Source organism: Meleagris gallopavo, chromosome 5 (assembly GCF_000146605.3).
Source record: "Meleagris gallopavo isolate NT-WF06-2002-E0010 breed Aviagen turkey brand Nicholas breeding stock chromosome 5, Turkey_5.1, whole genome shotgun sequence".
Lineage (NCBI taxonomy): Eukaryota > Metazoa > Chordata > Aves > Galliformes > Phasianidae > Meleagris > Meleagris gallopavo.
The window spans coordinates 26,369,702-26,391,407 of NC_015015.2; the positions used below are offsets into that span (position 1 = coordinate 26,369,702).

General features: G+C 37.9%; 1 protein-coding gene across 9 annotated transcripts in view; it reads left to right on the top strand.

Moving 5' to 3' along the window:
* MAP3K9 (mitogen-activated protein kinase kinase kinase 9) overlaps positions 1-21,706 on the top strand; it is a 102,625-nt gene that overhangs the window by 2,659 nt on the left and 78,260 nt on the right. For 7 of the 9 annotated variants that reach the window (XR_004159910.1, XR_004159909.1, XR_002115179.2 and 4 more), the window contains exon 2: positions 15,480-15,660. The exons of 1 other annotated variant lie outside the window; for it this stretch is intronic. Coding sequence is in view for 3 of the 8 variants with exons in the window: in XM_010711511.3 (XP_010709813.1) it covers positions 15,480-15,660 (181 nt within the window). In the remaining 5 variants the exon portion in view is untranslated. Of the gene's footprint in view, positions 1-3,020; positions 3,083-15,479; positions 15,661-21,706 lie in introns of those variants that run through there. One more of the 9 variants, XM_019615614.2, reaches the window with a different exon arrangement.

Here is a 21,706-nt window from a genome sequence, read left to right on the forward strand (position 1 = left end):
TTGGTACAAGTTTTCACCAACCAACTGGATAGACACTAATGCATCTCTGCAGAAGGAACAGCTTCTGCTCGCCAGATCTTGAAAAAGATTCTTGCAGGCAACTTCTGCTATGTACTGAGCATCTACCACTACTCCAGAACTGCCATGAGAGCATCAGCTGTATTGGTCTACTGATTTGTACTGCCTAGATTTAGTAATAGGTACTTGTACAATTCTTCTACATCTTGTCTTCAAGAGCCACCTGCTACCTTGGACTTATACTGACTGTCTGAAGCTGCAGGAGTCATCAATATGAGAGTTAGGGATTTAGATGGGGGAGTGAGAAGGAAAAGTTGGCTTATTTAAAGTCAAATTTCCTGCTGGAGTAGTAGAAGATCAGATAGTGCTTTGCTTTCAGATGCCTGCCTATGTTCAGGCAGATACAGATTGCATAAGGACAATACTTCATGCTGAACCTTCTAAAAATAGTCGTATTACATTTGAAACTACGAAATGAGTCAAGTGAACACCGTAATGCAAGTCTAAGAAGTTACCTAATTATATATAAGGATTTGAAAATATCCTTTTTAATCTGAAGTATTGCAGTTTTATCTGTGTAATCAACTAGTAGATACCCCAAAAAATCTCAATTTTCTTTTCAACATTTTGGATGGCATAGTAAAGAATAGGTTTTCATTGCTGTAGGAGGTAACTCCATTTTGTATGGAGACTGAACCTTGTGAGATTATTTGGAGATTCTGGATTCCTTGAGATTTTCTCAGTCAAAAAAAAACTGTCGCAATTTTGTTTTCCTTTTAATAAAAAACTTAAACATCTTATTTTTGTTCCACCATTTTTCTTAATTTATTTGACATTTTTGTTATCTTACTTTTTTTAAATTAATCCTAATGCATTTACAGTGTAGAAAGCATCCTGTAAATTTTAGAAGCAGCGTTCATTTCAGTTAGAATTTTAATCTTTGGAGATGAGGTTCTGAGCTGTCTGTTCTCATTGCTGGATGTTATCAGGAAATGAGTGTATAAACATCTTTACAGAACAGATTGCACACCTGTGACTTATTTTTAGAGATCTGAAATTCTTTTGCTGAATGTCAGTTTGCAGCAAGTCTGGGAGGTGAGTGTTCCACTGGAATTACCATATCACGTGTTAGCTGTCTAACTACAGAATGGAAAGAGGATAACCCAGGAAAACTGTTCAGTTCTGTTGTGAGGGGATGAATCTTTTTTTTTTTTTCTCTTGCATTTGGTTCAAGAGACTCGGTTCTTTTTATATAAGAAATTAATCTTTTTTTTTAATCTGTTGGCAGAATCATCTGATTCTTTCTTCTTTTCATCTGGTGATATTGTTAACCTTTGCCTCTTCTCCTGCATGTCAGTGGTCAACTGAGCATCTGCTACAGAATTGTTAGTAGGCCTCTCCCTGTGTGGAGACTTCTAAATCATGGAAATATGGAGCTACAGGAGGAAAGAAAAAAACAGCAGTAGGGAATGCCCACTGAAGGAAACATCTTTGTGTTTAGAACAGCTTTTGGCATTTCCCTTTCACATCTTTCTCATCTGATTGGAGTCTTGTTTCTGGCCATGGGAAGGTGTTCGGTCAGTAATGCTGAAGATCAAAAAGGGCAGTCCTGCTGGTTTCAGTGAGGTACTGTAAATAATCAAGCTGTTTCGATTTGTCTGCCAGCACTAGATATGGCAGCATTGTTAGAGGAATAATGCCCATTAACTAATGCTGCAGAGAACTAGCAAAAGCATATTTACTCCTTTTTTTAGCTGTTTCAGCAAAATGTGGTTGTTCTTTGCACAGCACTAAGATTTTGCTGAGGGTATTCATGCTACTTAGCAAAATGCTTTATAAAAGCTGCTATTTGCATTCCACAGAGTGGTACAGATTAGCAAGGAAGTGACATGTCCAAGGTCAAAGAAAGAGGTAAGGACAGAGCTCAAAATAAAGCCCAGCAGTTCTGATTCATTCAAGTTGGTAGTTCTTTCCTTCTTGTTCCTTGGAAGTGTTCACCTCACCACCTACTAAGAGGACCAAGGTAAGTCTGTGGTGTCTTGAGAATTAAAACTCTAGCTTTCTGAAAATCTCCTGAGTCTGCTACAGTTTTGATTATTAGTTTTATACATTTAAGCCTTTTTCAGTTCATAAAAACGCTAATAGAGCTGAGTTATGGTCTATAAACAGTTGTTCCTAGGAATTAAAATGTTCTTTGTTCTTTATTTTTTTTTAAACTATTGTCAGAAGCAAGGATGGTTTGCAACTAGTTCGAGTCCAATCTCAGGACGGCATGACTTGAATATTACATAGCAGTGCTGCTAACACGTGATTAGTTATCTCATTTCTTGTTGCAGTATTGGGATCCCAATCCATTTGTAAATGACATTCTTCCTGTTGGTCCATTCTGAGAAGGAAAAATGCTTAATGTAAACCTCTTGCTCTATCTGATGGCATCACAGAGGAAAGTTTTCTCAGGGTCTGGTTAATGTACATTGGCAGAGCGGTTTGCAAGTCTGCACTGCTATTACTGCTTCTTGCACTTCATTGTAATTTGCTGAGTAATTCTCCAGTGTTGTACTTTCTACCCAAATGGATTTCTTTTGTCAGTGCTATGAAATGAATGTGAGTAATGCTTCGTATAAAGCATAGTGAAACTATTTTAAGGACATCGGAGTATTTTATGCTGGGTGGATTATTGATTTGGCCTCAGTTAGTTGGTCTTTCTCCTGTGAGAGGAAAGTGAGATAAAAGTAATTTTTTTTTTCGACAAAAGCTGTGTGATTAATTTAGATTAAAATAGTCCATATAGTAAAATCAAGTCTTTTATACTGCCTGAGTACATTCTTGGAGGTGATTAAAGATGGCTTTTTAGGTTTGTAGTGGAAATGCTAAGTCATGGCTTGAATCAGTGATTGAGCACCTGGTAGGAAGGCAGGGACAACCTTGGGAGCTCAGGTGCATGCAGTGCAGCCTAATGACCAGAAGGGGTGGAGCCAGGATCTTCCCATTCCTCATTTAAGTGCAGGCAGTGGAGGTGAAGGTATCTTGCTGGAGATCTCTGCATACCTGAGGCCTTCTGGAGGTAAGCAGCTTCTTTCCTTTATTTCTGTGCCTATGGCTGTCGTACTTGAGCAAACCCTCACTTGCAGCCTAGCACCTTGCTGCTCTGCTGTCATTGCTGCACTTTCCCTTGTGTTATGAGGTTCTACGCTTCAGCAATTACCAGATTTTGTGGATGTGCTACATGGTATTGCTGATGATGCTTAATTTGCAGTTCTGGTTTCTCTGTTCTTTTTTGCACCTCCCCAGAGCATCAGTCTTTGTGCTGATGTTCTCATCACTTGTACTGTGGTTAACAAATTCCAGAGAACTGTATACTTTTCTCAATGCAGTAATATGGTGATGAAATTCACGGCAGTAATCTTACAACTTGTGTTGAATAGAATGCAGTACATTAATTTCATTTTTTATCATTTCAGAAGATATAAGATATATACACCTGAAGGCAATTCTAATTGATGCAATTGAGACAGTGGAAATTCTAATAAGAAGGGAGGCGGTTTACTTCATGTTTTTTAAAGTTTTATTTATTTTAGCCTGCCTGAATAAGTGCAATTACTTTTCTGAGAGGTGTAACAAGTGCTTTCATGCTGCAGTCTTACTATATTCAGTATGCGGTAGTAGGTTTCTGAGGGGATGTTCTCGTTTTGGAGATGTTTTGTTTAAGTTGAATATTAATTGCTATCTTCAATGTGAATTACGGCTCAAAAAAGGAAAGAATGTGAAATAATTCTGATATGCAGAAGAATACTTTGAGATACTTCTGCCCCCGCTAAGCAGCAAAAATACAATTTTACAAATGGGATTCTGTGGTTTTTATAGACAAGAATAGAAAGAGTTGATCTCATTTTTAGAAGTGAAACTGTTTTAAACTTTTTAAAACCTACCTAATATCCTTTCCATTTCTCTCTGCTGCTGTGTATAGTTTTATACACGGTTATTTGTCCTAAGAAAAAAATTAACCAAGTGTTGCGATTCTAAACACTTCCTCTCAATTGCGTGTGTGGAACCGTAGAAGAGAGAGGAGCAGGCTCAACTCCCATCATGCAGGAGGTGTACCTCGGCATCTGTGTGCTGATCCCATGGCTTCAGTAGCTGCCATCTGTGCCAGAGCTGTGATAAATCTGCTTGTCTGAAATTTCTTTTAAAGCAATAAGTTGAGAATGAGAACAGCTTTGTGGTCTTTCTGGGAAGCTAGGATGACTTTCAGCTGCTTTTTTTGTTGTTGTTCCTATATCAATCAACTTGATTTGTATTTTGAGAGACTTCTCTCAGCAGCTTAATTTTTGCTTTTCTCATCAAACAGTTCTTTTAATAATTTCAACGTATCCAGTGTAGACGAACTTACTCTTGAAGCATCAGAAGTTAAGTGTGATTTTTTGCTGTTTGAAATGATGAATTGTCACTGAGGATGATTTCCTTAGTTTTGGTAATAATCTATTTTGAAGTTGGTGCACGTTCCTTTGTGACGTTAAAAGCTTTAAGTTACTGGGGAGATCGCAAGATATAGCATTTGATTTAGGTAACTGCTTCTTGGTCCGTGTTTGTGATTCCAGGGTAGTTTCAGTTAGATTGGTGTGACTTTGTATTCCACATGGTTGCCAGAATTGTCTTGGATATCTCACAATTGCTTATTGATGGTCAGACTGCTGATGGCAAGCTACACGTCGCCTCTGTCAGACCAGAAGGTTTTCCAGATATGGAAAAGTAGTAACAAAAACATGCACTAAGAAGAGAAACTATAACTATCACAACATATGATGATTTAAAATTACATCATTAGAGTTCATTAGTGTTTGTTATATAAGGGAGAAGAATGCTTACTTGGATAATAGTACATCTTTGGATCCCAGCCTGTGAAATAGTCACTGTGATGTTGATGGTAGCATGGTGCAGCTTCTGTGAATATAGATCTGAAAGTTTTTCTGAAATCCCATATCTGCTTTGAACACTGTACTAAAGTTCTAGGCGACTTTGAGCTACAGGGTAGGATCCCAGTTGTGCCACATCTTCCTCTACTTCCTCAAACATACTTCTGGAATTTGCTTTGGCTGTTAAAAATGTTAATGGATTAGCTGCTTGTGTTGTGGCTGCAAACCTTTAGTTAAATTATGAGTGACTTCAACCTTATTGATTTACGGACTTGCTTATGTGTGGCAAATGGTAGTGTAGCTTTATTTACTAGTAACTGAGGGAAATATTTCTGCCATTACATTAAGTTTTTACTCATTGAAACACTTACTGTGCTTAAACTGGGGATTCCTGGAGCATTTCAGGGGCACTGTAAGGAATTGCTGGTATGGAGAACAGTGAAAGGGCTGGTAGGGCATATCTTATGAGGTAAGGCTGATGTCACTTGGGTTGTGCAGTGTGGGGAAAGTGAGACTGAGGGGCGAACTCATTGCTCTCTGCAACTTCCTGAGGATGGAGAGCGGAGAAAGAGGTGCTAGTTTTTTCTGTCTGGTCACCACTGATGGGATGTGCAGGAATGGCACAAAACTGCTAGGAGAGGTTCAGACTGGACAGTAGGAACTACTTATTTACTGTGTGGACTGTCAGATACTGGAACAGGCTTTTGAGAGAGATGGTTGATGTCCCACACCTATCAGTGTCCAGAAGGCACTGGATAATGCCCCGGGTATCAGTTTTTAACCTTTGGTTAGCACTTAGGTGGTCAAATGGCTGGAGGCAATGAAGGTCCCTTCCAACTGAACTATTCTAAATAATTGCTGCAAAGGTGATGTGCAGTGTGGGGGGGGGCAGTAGGATGCATGTGAATCATGGCCTCAGCAGCCGTAGAATCACAAAATGTTGAAAGGGACCTTAAAGTTGATCTAGTTCCAACCCTTCTACAAACAGGATTGCCTCCTACTAGACCAGGTTGCCCAAAGCCCTATCCAACTGGCTTTGAACGTTTCCAGGGATGAGATGTTAGGCTTTCCTGATTTGGGTATATGTCTAGGAAAAGATATTAGAGAAAATAGCCTTCCATTGCCCTTGATATAGAGCCATAGAGCCATAGATATATTTTACGTTGTGAAATGATCCTGGAAAGAAAAATTCTGTAACTTTAGTTATCAACAGAAAATTGTCTAATTCTACTTACTGAAGTGTTATCAATCTTGCCTTTGCTAGATTGATTTTTTTGTTGTTGTTGTTGTTTGTAATCATTCACATAGTGTGACTTTATGATTATGGTCTTCTGGCAACTAAAGGACATGCCTAATGTTTCATCACGTTGCTTTGTAGCTCACTGTGATTAAGGATCATAAGTCAGAACTAAAAGCAATGTAACACTTAAAAAAGCGGACAGCTTTCTGATGGTTTTGATGAGCATTTCTGATGGTATGAGCTATTTTCTTATGTGGACTTGTGCAGTGGTGCAGGACTGCCCTCTTTCTCAGCAGCTGGCAATTTCTTTTACTCAGCTTAATGTAAAGCTGCAGTATTTAAGGAAGCCTGGATTTTACTTTAGTCAGTTCTAGTTCTGTGTTGATTGGACATCTCTGAACCCGTTTACATTTGTTGGGATTAGTGGAAATTACTTCTGTTTTCTTAATGCTTGTACTAAAGTCTGATTTAAAAATAAAACAAAAGGCTAAAAACTTTTAGTAAGTTGTTTTTTTTTTTTTTTTTTTTTTTTTTTTTTCCTGCTGCCTATGGAGTTTTTAAGGCTCCTTTATCTTATAGATTGTGGAGTGTCTATCTGTTCCAGGAATGAAGGATATTTGGCATTTATTGGTTGCTTCATAGAGATGCCTTAATTGAAGCCAAAGCAAAACAGTTCTGTGTTCCTTTCCCATCATTAGTTTCAGGTTTCTGTTTGTCTGGAAATGGCTCCCTCTGAACCAGCATTATTATTAAACTTTTTGGAAGGTCTCCTGAGTGACAATGTATGTGAATGTTATTCATGTGATTCTGCTTTCCTTGTTCCCTTTTACCTGTCTGTTTTTACTGTTGCCTGATACTGTTCTTATACTTGATTTGTTGCAAGCTTTTAAACTGATACAATTTGGCAAAGTACTGTATTGGGTACAGAGGTGGTGATATTTTTCCTTGGAGTGTTTAACTGATAATGAAGAATAAAACAATCCAAGCCTGAGCATGAAGGCTGTTCCAGTGTAAACAGTATGGTAGGATTTAATCTGAATACAGAGTCAAACAGCACCAGTTTTCCAGTGAAGTCACCTGAGTGTTCTCCAGGAGCATTCAAAGTGCTTAGTACCAGATCACTAAGCAATAAGACTTTCAGCTTGGCTAGGAGAAAGGCTGGATTCTAAATATACTATGGCTCTGGAGGCCTTTCCTATCCCCTCCCCCTTATGCATTAGCTTTTTACAGTTACTATACTGCACGGCTTAAAATCAGAACTGCTGTGCTGTCACATCCATCACCTCTTCTAGGTTGATAGAAGAAGACAGTTGGCCAGCTTTATGGCTTTACTGAACCCTCACGTAGCCAATAATTAAAATGCTTTTTCCTTTCAAAGTGTGTACGTACATATTTTAATGTGATGTTACAGAATGGTTAACAATAGAAAATATTTGCTGATTACTTAAAGGCAGCATTTATGTTCTTTGGTTTTCCTTCTAAGATGTAGAATTTTGAGCAGGACTTGAATTCTGTGACGTACAGGGTCTTATGCAGCAATGTGTAACCTTCTGCACTGTGAACAGTCATTAGAATAAAGATGCACTTCTTCTGAAATGTACAACAGGGATACCCAACAGGAGGTTGGGTGAGGGCTGCATGTGGAAAGCCCGGACTCAGTCCACGTGCGGATCTGTTAATCACTTTAAGTACTTTGAATGTGGGATCAGGAGCAGATTGCTCATTATCTGGGTACTTGGGAAGCAAAGCTGTGCAGGCTGACTACGGAAGGTACAGCTAAAATTACAATTTAAATTTTGGCAAGGCACTGGAGTACAAGATTTTGGAGCGAGTGTTTGAAATCCTTTCCCAAAAGCTCAGTTCTCTGCTCAAGACAGGATGCCTTTGTACTGCCAATAGGATTTAATAATTAAACAAAATAAATACCCAGCAATCTTAGTTCTTTGTCCCTCTTTCAATGACACTGCTTTTTTGTCAGTCAAACTACAGACTTGTTAGCTATCTCTTGACTTTTGAGACCATGCAGCAATGTGAAGAAATATACTGAGGCTGTCCTTTTCTCTAGTTGTCTGACATGCGCTTCCCTTCCCCCATGCCATCCAAGCTGAAATTTATCTTGGGAAGTTTTGCTTATTCATGGGAGGGGAGAGTGGGACTGGAACAATCATAGGAAGTTCAGCGAAGCCATCCTCTTCTGTGCAAAAGCATTTTCATTTCATCTGTATGTACTTTTCTTGTTCAAATAAGGATTGTTCAAGAGCCGTGGTGCTATACTGAATGCTTGCAATTACTGTAGTACTTTCTAAATAAGAGACTTGAAGATTTGACAGAATGACTTGTATTTCTTTAGAGTACAGTGGAGTTTTCTAACTTTTTTTTTCAGATACAAATAAAGATAAAAAGTTGTATTTGGACCATGCAAGGCATGAAAAATACTTGTCATTTTTTTCCTCAGTTGGTCTCCAGAATAAAAATAAAACTACATTGAAATGAACATTAAAGCCTTCCAGTAGCTGAAAATGTTTGGACTCAAAATAGATCTGTAGGACAGTTAAGTGGACTTGGACAAAGTGAAGATTCTACCTAGATTGTAAGGAAAAGAGTACAAAAATATTTTAAACTGAAGTGGGCTGCTCTAACTCTGAAATTCCAATGTGTGTGTACCAGGGGAGAAAAATGAAATCTAAGAGTAGTATTTAACTTTTCTGTTCATGGATCCTCTGCTCAGAAAGAAGTTCTTCAGAAAGTGCCTTCTGAGCTGATCTAGCTTGGAAACTGTATTCTGAAAAACAAGTTATTTGAAAACACACAAGGTTGAGTGAAGAGCTTTTTTTTCAAGACAAGGTTTCATGTAATGGATTGGCATGTTCTGCTGTGGGCTAGGTGAGAGTCTGGATTGGATCCTATAACGTTGATCAGACGTCTCCCGCTCTGGTATACTTTCAGCTTCACGTAGCCTTTAATTGACTTCTCTTACTTGTGTAAGATTTTTTGGGGGGTGCAGGGGGTGTAAATTTGGAATTTCCATTGGAAAAGAGGTCAGAATATCCTGTTTCCTTCAATTCTTGCACTTGAGGACACTTCTCCCTGTCAGGGAGAAGTTTTATGGCAGAGCTTCCTTATAGGGATGTGGATTGCCCTTAAATCCTTCAGTGGAAAAGTCTTGCAGCTTTCAAACTAAAACTTTGGTCAAGTTTCACGCATTAAAAGATCTCGGAATGAAACAGCATTGTTTTCCTTAAAGACTTTACTCTGTTCATTTCTTTCTGAAAAACTCTTATCTGGCGTTTGATGGACTCAACATCTGATATTTCTTGTAGCTCATGAGTTATCTTAATAGAGGAAGTGAATGGTTTGAGGCTTATCTGTTATCTGATAAAACTTTTTTTTTTTTTTTTCATTTTGGTAGGTGAAGTCATAGAGATCTATTCTGTTTGCATGATAGAGCAAGAAATAAAGTGTGTCCAGTATCCCCACTCACAATGAGTGCTCAACTGCAGCAGAAGTCTTATGTTCCAGCTATTACAGGATAAGCATTAGTTCCCGTTTGTAGCTGCTTGCTGACCTTTACTGCTGTCAAAAACAGTGATCAGAGAGTAACAGTGAGTCAGATATGCATAGATGAGTGAAGGCCTGTGGGGGGAGGGGGAAAATTCTGTTACTAGGCAGTTGTATAGGTGGTTGAGTTTCTCTGAAGTGATGGGAACATCTAACTGCAGAAAAAAATGGTACTATTTTGAGAATGTGTCTACTCTGTGTAAATAGCTCTAATTTTTTCTATCTGGATTTAAATTCATCTGCTTTTTTTTTTCCTTCAACCTTGGAGTTCTTAAGCAATGATCTTCTCAATTTACAACATAACAAAATAGGAATAGATATAGTGAAGCTGTGAGAATAAGGAGAAAATCAAGCATGAGCCCAGATGGATGTGGGAAACTAGGAAATAAATTTAATATAGTCTTTGCAAGAAGTTAGATGGCTAATTAACAATTTAACTATTATAGTTAAATAGTTCTGTGTCAAGTAAAATAACAGATTGCATCCTGATCTTATTTATAACCTTTCCTTGCTAGTGTCATCCGCTCACCATTACCCACCATTACTGCTGCCATCTTGATCTTAGACTGTGTAACCGGATGATTGTGCCTCGAAAGAGGACAGTACAGCACAGAATTCAAACCTGTCAGCAGGCATCTCTTCAACAGCTACGAAGACTTAACAGAGATAACTTCAAAATATAACAGTGGGTCACACAGCTTAGTATTGTTAAGTTAATAGTTCTGTTGTTTCATGATCTGCCTGAGCTGTAGAATTTAAGAGTGGCAAGTATGCTGTCACTAAAATTTTGTGTTGTGTTAATTGGACAAAGTTACATGGAAGTGTAAATGTGAGGCCATCAGTCATCCTTTTAATCAGTGATGATCCCAGTGTATCATAGACAACAAACCCAGCTTTCCTCTCCACCCTCAGAGTAGAGATCCTGACTTTCTAGCCTCCTTCCTTATTTCTTCCTGTATGTTTTTAATTCTCATTGTATACTCAAGTCCTCATTTCTTTTTTAACTTTCCCCTCATGTAATGATTGTCAGCCATTCCCATCAGACTTGATGTTCATTAGTGTATAATCAATGAATATATGGATGTTATAATTAAGAAATATACAAGAAAATTAGGATAAACAGCTTACCATCCTAAAGAAATGGATGGAAAGCTTACCCTTGTTCTGGGCTCGCTGAGAAGACTCCAAGAGGAGCCATCTCCAAAAGAGATCCTTCCCCACTGGCAGTCAGCTCTTAAATGGGTCTAGGAGAGGTGCAGCCAGGCTCCACCCCTTCCGGCAGCACAGGTGAATTGCCTTCACCTCTGCTCCCAGGGCTGACTCATTGCTCGCCTCAGGTGGTCAATCAGAGGTTCAGGCCGTGATTCAGCAGTTCCCATACAATTAGCTAGTAGATTTTTATTCTTGTGTGCCCGGCTGAGTAGCATCATGAACAGGCAAATAATTTGGAGTCAACTGTAAACTGGACCACGAAAGAAACTATTTGTTGATTTCTCTCCTGTTTCTTAATAATATGCACTGGGGAGAGGAGAAGGAAGTTGTTGATCGAGCTGTGTCATGAAATGTTTGAGTGGCGGTGACTTTGGTTAACTATTGTGGCAACACGGGGGAATGTTACTTTCCTTGTTCAGTCTTAATGAGTTTTCTCTCAAGTCAGGATTTTTCTGTTTTCTTAATGTGCAGGAGACCGTTAATTTTCTACCTTCATTTCTAAAAATGTGATATTTTTTACTATGAGTGATCACTCTATAATAGATCTCCTGGAGCACTTTTCTTTTGAAGCAATAATGAACGTTAGCATAATTGAAGGTGATTTCTGTTCAGCGCTTCCAAAAATCAGAAGAAGAGATGACATAACCATATTTTACTATATTTCGTCTTATGGTCACAATTAGGTGACAGTGAAGAGCCACTTCCTACCAGTTCTTTGATGTTATAGGTATAGGTTAAAATATTTATTTTGTTCTATGTGGGACATAGAGTTCTATTTAAGACTAATTTAACAACAGTACCATTCTGATCTAGATTTGCTGTCCTTCTAATAGAACAATATATTTCTGGAAACTTTAATTAAAAGAATTTCAGAGCACTGACAAAATTTTGCAGCTATGAGTACATTGACTTTCACCGGATGGCTCTCTGATGTTCCAGCAGCCATTGAGGAGAGATTCACGTGGTTTGAGTGTGAAACTTGACACAGATGTGCCTCTGGTCATAAGAGGTCTCTTTAGAGAGTAATTTGGGTATATATATTAGATTTAGGCTTCAAATCCCTTTTTGGAGAGACTTTGTCACTTTAGGTAACAGTGGGAGCCTGGGAAGACTGCTGTCTGGGATGATGCGAGTTTGTTTCATCCAAGCCAACTCTTACTGTTATCTTCTGTGGGGATAGAGAAGGGGTGGAGTATGAAGGTGACAAAATCCCTCTTTTGAATGTGTGAAGCTATGGGAGGTGTGCATCTCTTTCATGTTTGCAAGACAGAACTTCGTCTCTACAAAAATGTTCATCATTTGCCTTCCGCCTTTCGCTGGTTTTACAGTTCATGGCAGAGTTGAAACCTGACTAGCATTTAATTGGTATGTTTTTAATTTGTGTATCTTCAGAATCCACTTACACTTCTGTTGTGTCTAGTCAGAACCAACCACTGCTGTGTTGAACTAGTGCAGTGTTCAGTAAGAAAACTTGCAGCTTTAAGTTTTGATATCTTTTGTGCAGTGACTTATGTATGAACACAAAATAGTCCTAGATATGTATAGTATCCATATTAAGCATGGTAGTGAAAATTCATGAGTTGCTAGGAAAACTTTAATATTCTAACGTGAAACTCCACATTTAGAACTGCTCTTAAATGTCTCATTAGACCAATAGCAGTCTTAACTCTGTCCTTTTAGCTGTTAATCCTGCACTATCTAGTGCTCCGTGGAGCAAGCGTGCTGAAAAGTACTGAAAATGGTAAAAGACAGGTTTTCTTAGCTCTAGCAAGACATAGTTCATTGACTTGCTGTCATGTCAGGCAGAATGACTAGACACTGCACCAGAGTCCTGTCAAGTGGTCTTTGTATTTATTCTACTTTATAGTTTTCTTCCTGTTAGTCTATTGTCAAATCAATAAATGTTAACTCGTTACCTAACTCACCTCTGTGTGATGCATACTTTTCCCTGTAAGCCAGGCAACTTTCTCATGAGAGGCTGATGTCAAGGTATCCTTGGTGTTTCTTGTAAGGGACGAAAGGTATTCTTAAAGAGCATGTGAGAATCTCAACAGAAATTTTCATTTCTGAGAAAGAAGTCTGGTCTTCATTACCTACATAAGAGGAGGCCCAGCATTTAATTTGTACTTTTGCATCTGTCTAAGCTCAGCTGTAAAGTGTCGTGGTTGCCTGTTGTCTTTCAGGACTGGCATTTTGCTGACTCTTAAGAAGTTAAACAGCGGGACTGAATCATGAGCAGTAATGATTCTTCAGTCCTTGTAATGAAGTTATTACTAAAATCCTGGTAGTGCAAATGACATATCTAAATGATGTGCATTTGTCTTCATGACTGCCTCATCAAGGGCAGATGTTGCTAGGAGCTAGCAGGGCCTATTTGGATCCATTCTTTTCTTGTTCTCTCAACTGGGACACCTTGTGATATAGAAGGGCTGGCTTGCTGAGCAGGATTCATCTAAGCTATAATGAATTTCTCCCTGACAAGGACTTATTTTCTGAAAGACAAGTTCAAAGGAATATTTCAGGAATGTATGCAAATTTATGTAGTGCTTCTGGGTTATTGTTCTTATCAGTAGATGCTCCATGAGATATCCCTCACCTGAAGTTGCTACAACTTGGTTTAAACCTTCATGCTTTGCTTTGCTACGCTTTAGGCAACAAGCATGGTGTTGGTGATTTGCTGCTAATCACCAGGTAGGTTAGCTGGGTTTTTGTATAGATGCTCTCTCTGGATGTTTCTGTTGGCTTCTGAAAAATAAGTTTATCTGGCAACAGTTTTGCTCCGAGTGGTCACATCTATTTGCAGATGATGGCAAGGTAGGTAAGTTAACTCTGCAACTGCTGCAAGTGTTGGGAGTATCTTACCTGTGTTGCAGTCTGTGCTAGATTCTAGTAAGTGCAGAGGATATGATACTTGCAGAAGAGGACTTGCATTAAAAGTTTTAAATGGGAAGAAGTAATTGGTTATATATCAAGCTCACAGGAAGGAGGCATTTCACTCTTGCAGATCCATATGACGTGTGTGCTGTCCTAGCAACCTGGCTTGTGTTTCACTACAAAGGAGATTAAGGGGGAAACTGAAAGGAATTGATATTTCACCTATTTACAAGATAATTCATTGAAAACTGAATGAGTACAGGAGGGAGAGTTGAGGCTTCGGGCTTGAAAATCTGACAGATAGGCTAGGGAGATTCCTGACAGTCAGAAGTGAGCCTGTTGGTACTGACTGGGGTGAGGAGAACTGTTTCAGATGCTAGAGTGAGCTATGGTTCTTAAAATTAACTTATGCAATTTTAGGTTGCAGAGTTCATTACTATGGGGAAATAAGAGGGGAACCAAGGATGTAACTAAGGAATTGAGGACTTGAAATAAATGCAGCTCTTTTATTGTCCTTCTCTGTGGCCTTTTGTTATGTTAATTTATCTTACAGCCTATATCTGACAAAAGAACCGATTTATGGATACAAAAGGTCTGCGTAAGTACTAACTGTTTTCTTAGATCCACGACAGAGAAAGGTAATTAGATTTAGATTATCCCTTTCGAAGAAGGTATGTATAGCAAACTGTGATATTTGGCCCCTTGTCCTGCTATTGAGCTGACTCGCCGAATGATCTGCCTTGTGGAGTGCATACTCACTTGTTGCTTGTGCTTCTGGATGGAAGTGAAAACATGCCCTATGCCCATGGTTTTCTTTGTTTGCTTCAGAGTTTTTCTTTATAACGTCACCGTATCTCTATTGTTGCTTTTAAATTTAAAATTCATTTATATTATTCTGCCAGTTATTTAAGTGCATTCAGTACATGCTAGAAGAAAAAGTGAGAGCGTGAGACTTAGGAAAGCTGTTCACTCTTGCAATCAAGAGACTTGCTGAGAATTTCTGCTAGAAATAATAATAGAAAAAGTAAGCTGCGAAATGAGGGCTGAACGAAGCTTACTTCTGTTCCTCTGTATGTGGTGGTTCTTTTGTTCTTCACTGAAGTTGGAGGGGGGAGAGTTAATGAAGTTTTGGTCTGGGCATGTTATCACTGTTCACTGATCTTTTATTTTAGTTAGGAATGGAAGAAAAGCGTATGTAGAGCTTGTGCTCTTAATGTATTTACTCAAGGGGTATATCCAGCCTATCTGTGTATCTGGATTAAAAAAAAGTCCTCTAAGCAGTTCAAGAAAACTATTCTATTACTGGCTTGTTGAGAGAGGATTAATTAGGAAATGTCTTCCCTTATCTGGATTTCTAGATGTTACAGTGGTTCACTTCCTCTTAGTAGAGAAATATGCAGAATAACACTAGTTACTAAATAGTTTTCTTTTTGTTCTGTTTTGAGGTTTGGTATTCCATTTAGATTTGAAGTTATTTGCTAGACAATTTTTCACTTATCACATGACAAGATTAGCTTGAAATAACATGTAACAAGATGAGTTATTTGAATAACTAAAAGTTAGGAAGAATCTTGTATTTTGGGAGATCTCCAGGAAGACCTTTTTACATAAATACTAGTCTTACTTTGCATACCTTTTATTCCCCTCCCTTCCCTTTTCTCCAGTACTGATACTCGAAAAGGTGGAAAATGGAGATCTGAGCAACAAGATACTGAAGATCACGGATTTCGGCTTGGCCAGGGAATGGCATAAAACTACCAAAATGAGTGCAGCTGGGACATATGCCTGGATGGCTCCTGAGGTCATCCGCTCCTCCATGTTCTCCAAAGGCAGCGATGTGTGGAGGTATTGAGTTGGCACTGAGTGATTGGATACTGAAGACCTGCTAGGAAATGTATTTTGTTTGAGAATGAGTGATGAAGCAAATATTAAAATTCCGGGGTTAAGAAAACTGTCCACTGGCTTTCCAGTAACCTGACTTTGAGACTACTTTGGTATTAATTGTAAATGCTTTTTCCCTGTAGAAATTTATGGATCACCTCCTGTGTGCTTCCAAATTTTTGTTGTTCCTTGCATTTACCTTCAGATCATCCTAGGATTCATAGCCTCCATTTAACTATTGGCTGTCATAAAGACATAAAACTGAGCTGTGAAGTACTTAAAGTTGCTGATTTTTTTTATTTTAAAGATTTACCAAGATTGAGATTACTTAGTTTTGATTGTAATTTGTCACAATACATATGTACACAATAACGCAGTACTTCACTAAGTTCTCCCTGCAGTTTCAGCTTGAGTGCAATGTTTTTTCACGTTCATAATGAGTTTATGAATTATTTATAACTTCCTACTCTTTCTGCATAAAACAACACTCTTCTGCAGATCAGTCTGAGTATGTGATCAATAAGTAGTAATTTGTGTGCATTGTCTTTTCCATTTAGGAACTGTGATTTTTGAGAATAGGAACTGCTTTGGTGGATAGGAGCTACTTTGATAAGGATTGGCCCATAGAAAAAAGTAGAGTTTGATTGTGTCTGTTAAGTGAATTAAATCCAGAATTCAGTAAATAGCTCATTGTTGTCCTAGGATAATGACTTCTCTGGATACTATGAGACACATAATTAGTACTAATTATCTGAACTAACTAATCTGAAACAAAGTAGGTAGAAGTTTGTTTTCCTGTGTGGGGTGGAGGTATTGAAATGTTGAATTGACCAGGTCTTTAGAGCCATAAAAATCTCTCATTAATTATCAGTGCTTCCACAAAGTACGTGTGTGCTGTGAAATCTGCCAGGATGAAGAAATATTCCAGCTGGAAGAATTATGTGGCTGTTACAGAAGATATTTGGTGTGGAGTTCTAATTTTCCTTATCTAGTTACTCAGAATAGATAGATAATGTATTGCTTTTTATGCATAAATGTGAGCTTGTTCTGCACATAGTCTTAAGTCAATCCATGCCAATATCATTAAATGTGCAAACCCCTTTTAGTAATCTGGGAGGAACTGTGAAATAACCAGGCTTTTACTCTGAGTCAATTCTGGCAGAAATGAAAACCTGACAGTACTGGTTTGTAATTTTCTCCTCTGAAACAGTGCCAGGAATTGCCTTTGAGGGCAGGAGGGAGGAAGGAAGAAGGAAAGCTGGAAACAATTCCTCTGTGACCGTAACTTTACTAGTCTGTGCGTACTGAACAGATCACAAGATGTTCTGCTCCAATATGGCCTCATTTAAAAAAAATAAAAAATAAAAAAAATTAAGGGTCAGTTTAGTCTTTTTGTGAGGGTAATTTAAGAGCCTCTATATCTGTACAAAAATATCAGTCTGGTATTGACTGACTTAGACTGTGAATCATGTATAAATATTTCTCAGCTTCTCAGAAGTAAATTTCTAAAATTTTCATCACCTTATAGTGATTTCTTTATAGTTAGCAGTCTTTCCTTGAAAACAGGTTGAATTCCTCTCAATTCTTTTCCTTAAGCAGAGTCATCGTCACTGAAAGTGCTGTGATATATTGTCTCTGGGTAAGCCCTCTTCTGAGATGGCTAAAACCTCAAATCATACTGAAATAAGCTGAAAGAAACATGGTGTTTGCAGCATCTATGTAGATGCTTGCCAGCATAGTCACTACTACTGTGTCAATGACTAAGCACTCGATTTTTATGAAAGCAGCAGTGCACGTATATTATAAATCCTTTCCCCACCAATGGACACAACTTGAAATTGTAAACAGAATGAAATCTTTAAATCCTGTTAGATTTGCTGCTCTTCTAGTCCACTTCCACCTCTTGGTTAATCACTGGTGTTGAGGGTGCTTTCTGATTGATAAAAGACCTTCTAGTTAGTCTGTGTACCATCAACAAAACTGGAATATTTCTGTCCCTAACAATCACAGAACCTTTTATTTCAACACTTCTGTTGAAAAGCTTGTGAGAATAATAAATGGCTGAACTGTTGCCCAGCTTTTCAACAAGAATCTTGTTGTGTATCTGTTCCCTCTGCACAAATGCAGGTAGCTGCTGAAGAAGGTGCTTGCCAACACTGAAATTTCCTGAGTCAGTCTTTTATTCCATCATAAATAATGTATTTGTACAATTCCTTTCAATAATGTATCAAACTCTTTAAAAAAAAAAAAAGCAAAACAAAACACAAAAAACACAACGGAAAAAATCCCCACTCTACAGGAGTGCTAGCAAAGAACATGAGAAGACAGAGGAATGCTCCCGTGTGTTGATGTCTACCACCACTATCACCATGGTCTTGGCTACTGTAAAGCTTGTTGATGATAATGGCACTTTGAGAATATACTTTGCTAGTTATAGTCTATCTTGGTATGAAGGTTGTTGTGCTGCACCCATAAATTTTAGGTGTATAACAGAAACTTTGTGCTCATGTTGTGCAGAAGACAAAAGCTACCATTTTGTTTAAGTGTCAGACAGTACCTGTAAGTCTAGTGATGTGTTTGAGAGGAGAGTTAGGAATTCATTTTGGATTCTCGGGGATGAAAATGAAGCACGGATATGACAGTTTATCCAATATTGCTCAGCAAGCTGGTGTTTGTAGGAATCAAATTTCCATGCCATTTAAATTTTTTGTTTACTACCAACTTCATGTTCGACCTGTGCAGCTTAAAAGAAAGTAGTGTTATCAGTGTCATATGGAGAAGATAAGGCACAACTTTACAGCCTTCATCTGAGTTCCTAAGGTTCCTCAATTCAGCTTCATCTTAGAATTATCTACTCTGAGACCAGTTAAATAATTAGGAATTGAATCTCTATTTGGGAATGGAATACCAAAGCTACCTAAAAAGACCTGATTATCAGATGAAGTTATTTCATGCATTCAGTGATGTGGATACTTTGGTCACTAGAATACTTCATTTGAATTGATTTCTGGCAAGCACTTTCATCCTCACCTGACTGCTTGCAGGCTTCTGTAGACTTCTGTGTGGAATGAAGCACTGGCAAGATGCCAATTCCTGGCAGATAATGGTTGACTAACAATACTCTTAGAAATTCATGTGAGAAAATCATACATAACTGACAGTTGTGAAATAACTACGTGTAATCTCTGGAACTACCGGTTGAATAATATGCAGAAGTACTGCTAATTACTATTAAAAATTTAAAGGAGTTCAATATTTTTTTTGTCCTAGCAAGAGTAATATTCTAGTTTCTGATGCTGCTGGCGTCTCCTTGGTGTGTTGATAATTGCTTTTTTATAGAAGGTGCTGCACCAAGGACAGTGCAGAATAGGAACTACAGTGGAAAAACCACTGAACAATAACAGTGAGAGGAATTTAGTGGTTTTTTTTTTTTTTTTTAAAGTTCACAGATTGGCGAGGGAGGTGGCAAAATCACATCTGAAATCCTGCAGACCTCCGGCCTCCTCCTTCCACAGAATCCAACGTGTAAGATTGAACCTGATGTTAAATGGCTTAAGGGATTACTGGATCACTGGGAAATGGTTAATTATTCATACAAGTGTCAGTTGACTTGAACACATGGTGTGTATCACATGGTTCATTTTGTAATTAAAGTCCAAAAATTACTAGTGGATGCTGGAAAAATAAATGAGCTTTCCTCCCAGTTGAGAATAAGTGCAACTCATTGATTCTTTCTTCCCAGGCCCTTTTCATGAAAATCGCTGTTCTTTTGCTTTATAATTCATTACAGTCCTTTGCAAGAAAATGAATAGAGAACACTCTTCTCAGCAGCCCCTCTCTTGTTACTTAGTCACTTGGGATGATTTCAGTTAAAATGACACTAGTTATGTGAAAGCAGTATTCTTAGCCTAGTTAGGTAGATTAGACTAGCTAGTTAGCTCACTGACTAGAAGTCCGCTTCTAGTCACAAGGGATGCCATTAGTTTCTCCAAGAAACAAACTGTGCTTTCCTGCAATATGTCTGTCTTGTGTCATATTAAAAAAATAAATGGATGGATCTATATTTAATCTTAAATATATGTATATATATACTCTGCATAAGAAATGTTTTGAGCGTATCAATAGCATTTTCCTAACAATTCCATGAGGGGAAGTATCTAATTCCTGCTTTATTCAGAACAAGTGGTAAAGTAATAGGACAGACTACCGAAGGGTTGACTTTTGATATCAAAACTCTCAAGGCTCTCAAATCTGAAGAGTATTGTGAACAACCAGGGTTAAACAGGACAGGTCCTGTATTCATTCAGTCCAGTATTCATTTTCTTTCAGTGTGCCTTCTATGCATCCTTGGAGGTCAAAAAGAACATCTGAAGTCTTTAAACTCCTGTTTCTGTTTTTCAAGTGAAACTATTATTGTACTAAGAAATAAAGAAACTATGATGGAAAGAAATAGTTGATGGTACATTATAATATGAAAAGTGTGAATTATGTAGGAAAAAAATTCAAAAGGTTGCATAAATGGAAAAATGGTCTTTTGTTTTTAAAAAGTAGGCTATATTAGCAGTAAAGATGGAATCTTTAGCAACTGAAATCTCACGTTTAAATAGGAAAAGTTATCAGTAAGAGTTTCCAACTTGGGTGACTGCAGTTACAAGGAAAAAAACTTGGTAGGGGTGGGATGGGGAGATGGCAAAAATAGATTGTGGTGATGAAAAATGATTACTTCGAAATGGGTAGAGCAAATGACATGAGCCATGAAGAATAGATGTGTATGTTAGCTATCAAGGTTACTGTTTCATGGGACAGCTATTCAGGGAGCTTTTAGGAGGAAAAACTTATTTGATCTTCAGGTGTACTTAGGAGGCCTTCAAGATAGTGCAATGTGCCAGTTAAAAAATACATGCTTTGGCTTAATGTCTTTGCAAGAGCAGTAACAAAATCTGGTAGAGTAGTGCTTTAATCTGAAGGAGAATAGTAACAATATTGAGAAATTCTTTTTAAAAACAACTTCATGACGATCAAGGTGGAGCTACGTGGGAATGCAGAGCAAATGGATAGGAAATGACACCATGAAAGCAGCTGTGAAACGATGGGTCATCTTCAGTGGTGCAGATTTTTATAAGTACAGCATGCAGGCAATGTCCATTGCTGGCAAGAATGCATAGTTAGTAGTGATGGCTATGTTGAAAAATAGTGTTTTATAGCTGAAAATTTACTCAAACAGTATATGATTATGTTCTTTCTATCTATAGTAGTCTCTGTGGATATAAATAGGAGGCATTAAATTCAAGAGTGACCTACATAAAATATCCTGAGTTAGCTTTACTTTTTAAAATTAATGTATTGCTGTTGACTGACAGTGTCCAGTTTCACTTGGCTGGTTTACTGTATCATCTTCTGAACTCAAGAAAATGAAGTTACCATGTTATACGAAAAAGAATTTTGCCATTGTGCAAAGGTTACTTAAAGATGTAAGGCAGGGCTCCTGACTGCTTCAGGTGCAGTTTTGAACAAGTCAGAGAGATGATTACAATTCATGGTTAGTCCTTAATTTGATCAGATGTTGTAAACAAATGAAGATGTTCAGATAATGGAATTGCTTTTTTTGGGACAACTGGTTTTTACAGAAATCTCTTTTACTTTGTTTTTAAACCGAAGCAAAGTTAGAAATTGTAAAAGTATGAAGATTTTCTGTGCTGCTGTTAGGTTTAAAACTGACTGATGAGGGGATCAGTATGTTAGTAATGGATTTTTCCTTTTTGACCACAGGATTCAAGAGGAAGAATCTGCTGTGTTACGTTACTTAACAACCTCTGTCCTCTTAAAATTGTTATCACTATCAAATAAGAAAAATTCCTGGTTTTATTGCTTGATATTACTTAATCTTATTTCTTGATATTCTTTAACTTATTCTTTAACTTATTTCGTGATATTCTTATCATAAATCCAGAATTAGAAATGTAGAAGTTAGGATTGTTGGATTACTATGTGACAATTTCACTGGAGTTTT